This window comes from Anopheles moucheti, chromosome 3 (assembly GCF_943734755.1).
Source record: "Anopheles moucheti chromosome 3, idAnoMoucSN_F20_07, whole genome shotgun sequence".
Lineage (NCBI taxonomy): Eukaryota > Metazoa > Arthropoda > Insecta > Diptera > Culicidae > Anopheles > Anopheles moucheti.
The window spans coordinates 24665180-24671925 of NC_069141.1; the positions used below are offsets into that span (position 1 = coordinate 24665180).

At 40.2% G+C, this 6746-nt stretch overlaps 1 protein-coding gene across 1 annotated transcript; it reads right to left on the reverse strand.

Moving 5' to 3' along the window:
- Window positions 1–5131: 5131 nt before the first annotated feature.
- Window positions 5132–6031, reverse strand: LOC128305027 (uncharacterized). Its single transcript, XM_053042304.1, has 2 exons — window positions 5457–6031; window positions 5132–5273 (listed from the first exon to the last, which is right to left on the reverse strand). Exons 1-2 carry the CDS (start codon window positions 6029–6031, stop codon window positions 5219–5221), a joined length of 630 nt encoding a protein of 209 aa, XP_052898264.1. The 3' UTR covers window positions 5132–5218.
- Between the last annotated feature and the right edge of the window lie 715 nt (window positions 6032–6746).

Genomic DNA, 6746 nt, shown 5'->3' on the forward strand with positions numbered 1-6746 from the left:
AAGCTGGTGCGGTACTAGGGTGCGGAGGGAAGGGGGGTATCGGATGGCCTTGGCACTAGTCGTCTGTTCGCGCTGGTAAGAAATATGATGGAATTATGCGTTTAAACTTCGCTAACCCGCAATTGTTTTTCCTTTTCTCCCACTGCTTGCTCGGATCTGGCCGTTTGTTTCTTTTCAGCTTTGTTTCACGGCGACGATCTTTGGACGTTTTATCTTTCCTCTGCTCCAGCTGGCAGCTGTGGGGTTGTCTGTGCACGATCGCTCGCGGATGTGACGATGAGCAATTGGGCGTCGTGAATGATTAGGTGGTTTGTTGGTGTGCTTGGTTCAGTGATCGATGAAATAAAGTCTTGCTTTTAAAGGGAATACGCCGAATACCAATTAATTTTCTCGTACTTGTCCTTTGTATTGTGCATTTTATTTTTAATTTAGTTAATTTAGAATTTTTGTTGTTGATCGAATATTGACTAAATATAAGAAAAATTCTAATATGAAGGTAGGCATGAATTCCAATTTTAGAAAATGTCATTGTAGTTCTAGAAATTGAAATAGATCAAGAAATATGTCTTCGTACGTCTATTTGCTTTAATGATCGCCAAGAAACAGCTTGCTGCATCGTATTCACAAGATGGTTATCCTCACATTATTAACGGAAAGTCTAGACATTGTTCTTGCCTATTACCATATCTTTGGAACCTTAAGGTGAATCAATGTATGAATAAGCAAAGAGCCGGTTTATCGTGAAAAGAACCGCCAAAATGCCAGACAGATGGAAAAAAGTTATGGATAGGGAGGGAAAAAATGTTAAATATTAAGCAAATAATATATTATTCCCTGCTTCATAATGTTCTGTGAACAAAAATGTATGAATCTTTATTTTTTATTCGCTTTATCAAACTTTTTTAATATAGTCAAGAGATACTCAATGTCTCGAAAATTGTCTCTATTCTGTTAGCCGTAGGCGTAGTAATAATCTTCCATTACAATACATTAAACATAATCAGTTATTGTTATGACTTTATCATCAAATCTAATCGAAACTTGCATTCATTATCTCTTTTCCACATACCGTTCCACATTATTTCGATGAAGTAGACGGCGCCATACGAAAAGATAGTAAATTAAACGCCATTGCTTAATGATCATGACTTTAAGCCGTTCGCGCTACGTGTTTGTGAGTAAATGAGTTAAATCGATTCGAAAAACATCATCCCCATGCGGCAAACAAAGATCGCTGAACTTTGGTCTGTTTCTAGCTGTTGCTGATTGCCCTTCGATGAGATGCCCTACTGCTTGACGCATTATCCTCGTACCGGAAGTGTTGATCATCGTGATATGAAGTCGTACGGCTGTGCCGCGCCGGCATGTGTGTTATTTCGTATGTTATTAAACGCTGCTCCAAAGGGAAGTAACCTACAACCGTTGTGTGGAATGTGCGAGAATAAATCCTATAATAATGCGAAACGGAGAGCGTAAAAATAAAAACAAAAACAAAAGGAATTAAAACGTTCGAATAATTTAGAATGTACGACGAACCACTTTTCGATACAGCGCGAGCTGCACAAACCGCGGAAGATGTGAAATGTTTTGCTGTGGCATGTTTGTAAATGAGCTTTTGAGCGCGATAATGTGAGTCGAAAAATGTATGGTTCTTTCCAATTAATATAACGAACCAGTGGTGAATGAACAGTAAGCAAAGGCTTGGAAATATGCTAAAAAAATTGCGACTTTACGCACACCAATTCAAAAAAACGAGTCACAAATATTTCTCGAATCATAACGTAGATGGGTGGGTTGTTTTTCGCAGTTTTGATTCCAGCGCGTTAGTCAGTGGTGGCGGATGTAGACGTTGTGCCAACTTGCGCTACAAGGCACAGCTTCGCGGGATAATCGGCCGTGCCAGGAGTCCTGGATCAAGGTGAAGATGATGATGAACTCACCCGAAAGAAGGGGTGTGAAGTTAATTTTAATAATGGTCTTGGGGACTAGCATATTTTTCCACCTCTTTGCTGTTCGATCGGTAACAGAAACGGAGGACATGTCGCATGTTAAAAGCAAATGACCTTGCGGTGACTTTTCTGTAGCCGTGATGTAACCGCGATATAGATGAACCTTCGCGCGCATCTGTTTCAACCGACTTCTAGTAATCTCGTGCTCCGTTCTTCCCATGCCATGATGCAGATGATAATTTAAAGCTTTTAAGAAACTTTTACCACGCCGTTGAGCGAGTGTGTGTGTGTGTGTGTGAATTCTACCAGTTGAAATTAGGGCGTCCCGGGGTCTCCGATGTTGGCACTGAAACGAACGCTAATTAATGTAAAATTTGACAACAAACCTGCGCTTAATCAAATCGGCACTGATCGTGGCACTGAGCATTGAATTCAAGCGCAACAGTTGAGTGACAGTCGTCATGGCCTGGCGAAAGAAGATGGATGCGGTGACGAAACGATGAAGGAAATAGAAGCTTCGGGTGGTAGACGTGCTTTACGCGTCAGCGCTTTCGCAGCACAATTCATTGATCGCGCAATACGAATCGATGGTAAAAGTAACAATCCGTGAAAACGGGTAACTGATTCTGAAAATGCTACACTGCTATAAAGTATATGACTATTGGCGTGCATTTAACTAAGCATTTATTGAAGCCAAAAGTCTTCTTTTACATTCTACCTCATTGTTTCTTCTAGTGCCGCTTTACAGAATGGCGTTAAAGCAACTAATGGGAATGAAATAACACGGTTTGAGCAAAGGTGAATGACTTAACACAGCATCCGCATTGGATGAAAGATGAGACAGCTAAAACCATCTTTAAATCGTAGGTATGATTAATCTTCGAGCAGATTTGTTTTATACAACAGCTATAACGATACAAACAACAATAGATAAATAATGAAAAGAATGAATACGTCAATGTTCCGCAATAAATTTATTTGCATAATTAACGAACAAGTTAAAACAGACACAAGAAATGCTTGAACAGAAGCGATAATATTACAAATTTCATATAAAGTATTAATTTGTGTTAATATGATAATGAATCATTGACAATGAGTACTCTAACAGGGGAAACAATATGTGTATTGGAATGATTAATTTAAGGATTTTTATCGATATATCATAGATTTCGAAGATTCTGTAAAGAAACGTAGATTGAATCACGTAGAATATTTGCATGTAGTGTCATTTGTGAGGTTTAAAGAACTTTGTATTGCGTTTTTATTCTCACGAACTAACAACTAATATGCGTAACGAGTTTATATGGCATTGTAAATAATAATTTTTACAATATAGTTTGTTAGTTTACTTTTCGCTGTTGAAAGTTAGTATTAAAACTATTGGTTATAATTTAAAAAAGCGCAATTTGTACATTGTTTTGTGATACACTGTGCTGCATCAATCTGATCTCTAATTCCAAGCGTTTGTGTTCCATGTATTGCCGTTGCATACATTTAGGCGCATAACTAATTAAAGGGTAAAACGCTTGAATAATGCAACGAGCTTATGGGTGAATGCATACATATGACTTTAATATATTTATGTAATTTAAGTTTACATGATCAGTACAATATTAAGACCTTTATGCTTAATATCTACGAAAACTATTAATATTGCATCACAAAAAAGACTCACAAACTATTAGAGAAGAAAATAACTGAAGCTCCCAACTGCATAATGTCTCATTAATTTATGTCCTCGTTTATTCCCATCCTGCACCATTAATTTACTATTACCTGCTGGTATTTTGCTACGAAAATATTGCACCTAAACACATTCCATCCGTTTCATCAAAGCCCAAGATGGTGCCCCATCTGTTTGATACCAATACTTCACCGTCTGCATAACTCTTTGAAGACACCGAAAAGCGTCGAGAGGACGGAATGAGGACTAAGGAGAGAGAGAGAAAAAAAATGAAACTTCCAAAGGCAGGCACGCTCAGTGCAATGAGCAGAAAAGTTTTTTAATTAAAATTATGTCCAGCACCAGAAGGCACGTCTGCAGCGGCGTCTCGCCGGTGTCCATTTTGGTGGGTCAATTTCATCCGGCAAGGCTTGTGCACTGGTCCAGGCAGTAGTTCGCTTCGCGATTCGCGTTGTCTTAGTAGGCCGCCATCGCTTACTACGTCTTCCGCAACAGCACGGTGAAAGACGGTGAATAGAACCAGGGGGAAAGGAATGGGAAGCTTTTCGTGCTTTTTCCTTCCCCTTTGGCGTTCTGGGTCAAGGATGGCTTGCTGGGTCAGCTGGTACGGTTATTAGTTGTTATTTAAGAAACAATTTGCACGTCGAGGCCCAAAGATGAAACAGATGGACCGAATGGGACTTTTTTGTGTGCTGTCGGTGCTTTTCGGGAGCTAAATTACATGCTTCATTACATGCAATCTGGACACGGTTCGGAGAACTGTATTTGAATATCGTTAGTGTTGAACCGTGCTATGTGTTGGTGTCAACCATTCATTGTAGTTGTTATGAGAATTACGTTTTAATAATGAAAATAATCATTAAACTCTCGTGGCGAATGTTTTAAATATTACGTTATTAACAATATAAGCATGTCCTTGATGTTCAATTAGCGTTAGTTGAGAATAATAAAGTCCTTCTCATTTGTTTTTGAGTATCATCCAGCTTCCGATATCATCCACAAAACGCCAAACTTTCCAATAATTTCAAATGCGCCTGTGGGATTTGTCTGATGCAAAAAATACATAATTGCTTGTTCTGTTGCATTTCAGAATGGTTGAATAGACCAGTATCAAACACTGCGATTTTATTCACATCTCGCTTTTGATGCACTTACGTTTGATTTTTCAATCAATCGCATTGATACTGCTCAAACAGAATGATACGGGTGACCGTTTAATTTTCCTTTCCAGATCATTCTCCGACACTATCGTTACTGGTACATTGAATTCACATTATACACCTGAAGGGGATTTTTTTCCCATTGGGGCCAAAAATGACCATTTGATTCTATTTCAGCTGAAAGCGATCACATAAAACAATATCCGACTCTAGACGATCGGGAACAAAAAAAGATCCAAGAGATAGATGGTGAACCGTTTGAAACGACCGAATATCTGGCAGGACATAAATCAAACATTCGGCAAGCTTATTTGATAATCTGTTAATTGATTCGTGTTCGGATTTATGCCGGTGCAGCATTAAGGATAACGTCCCGGGATGGTTTCTTTCTTTGGAACTCGAGAGCTCTTCTCGTTCGGAGCTTATTGGTTTAGCAGTCCTTTGATGCCCGGCACGTTCATCAGCGATCCGAAGTCTCTATCGAGTGGGAATAGGATAGACAGACCAAAAAAAATGATAAAAGGTAGTTAGAATAGTTTGCAAAATGAGTAGCAAGAAACGGCCACCATGCCAGATGAAGGTAGATTCGGCATTCAATTAATGAACTCCATTTTTTTAGAACCGATTAGAAATCATTGAAGAGTAGCGGCAGATGCGTACCGTTTCAGTGCTAGAATTTCTTCTCCGAATCGTTCATCATCGAGCCGGAAGTAGCGTTCGAGAAAGGAGTTCGAGTTGGCAAGTGTTAGTGGCGGTTCCTGAAACAATTTTCTCGCACCGGCTCGAAAGCGAGCGATGGCGACCTCAATGTCACGCCGGTACCCTTCGAGCTGCTGCAGTCCGAGTCCCTCCTTGTCCGGGCAGTGCAGATGTTGGCGGGCGGCATTGGACACGCTTACCATCAGACAAAGCACAATGTAGTCGATGTAGCGTTGCCGTATCGCGGCCCTCGCACGACGTTCCTTGCCACAACGATGGTGCCGGTAAAGCCCGTACGATAGCAGTGCCCCGATGGAGGCGAGAGCCAACGCGCCGAATGAAATTTCGACCGGAAAGGAGCGTAAATTTTCGTGGAAATGATCCATCAGCGTTGGATGGCGTATGAATTGCCAGTGCGCGGTTGCGGTGGTCAAGCCAATCATCAGCGACGTAAACAGCAGCCTTTGATGGTTACCGAGCAAAAGTTGATGAATTGTAACAAGCTGAGCGTAACAGAACTGTAATACGATCGCCATGCCGTAAGGGCCGTCGGATTTTTTTGCACAAATAATTTGTAAACGTAATTTTGACAAGTGGCACTGAGCTGTAGAAATGACTGGGTGCGAAAAGAAACAATACAGAGCAAGAGATTCCTTGGATTGTCAAATCAGGTGGGTTCAATAGTAGGCCATGCGGAGCACCTTTTGAAGCATGGAATACGATGGTGGTGGTTGGATGCTCACAGTTTTGTGATTTTATGACATAAACCAAATAATGGTCGACTCCGGAGGAATTGAAGATCTATTCATGATTTTCTTGTTACTCATCAAACTCGTCAAATGTGTGTACGAGGGATCAGCCTAATATAGATGTTTTACCGGTCTTGTCCTATTGTGGAAATATCATTTATTCTGGAACTAATTAAAATGATGCTGTAATGTACTCGACCTTTCTTTCAGTTTCGTTGAAATCTTCCTTCTCTGGCATGTCTGGAGATCATATGAGTTCTTTCAAAAGATGATTTAGGTTTTATGATTCCTCACTGAGCTCCAGCGTAAAGGTAAAATTGATTTTTAGGTTTGTGGCGGATTGCTCCATTAGGATAATGTTTTAAGGTCTTCACTTAAAAGAGTTGTAAGACTCTCTAGCTTAGACGCAGTTAGAAGTATAGGATTATCCCGTGTTATCCCAATTCGCGAGCTGTTGAGACACTCGGATGCAGCTTATTCAGATGAAAAGTTTCAACTACAT

What these genes read in the sequence shown, in the direction of transcription:
- LOC128305027 (XM_053042304.1), bottom strand. Translation starts at nt 6,031, where the DNA reads ATGGCGATCGTATTACAGTTCTGTTACGCTCAGCTTGTTACAATTCAT. An exon ending in GAAATTCTAGCACTGAAACG is followed by an intron (nt 5,274 to 5,456) that starts GTACGCATCTGC and finishes CCCACTCGATAG; the next exon opens with AGACTTCGGATCGCTGATGA.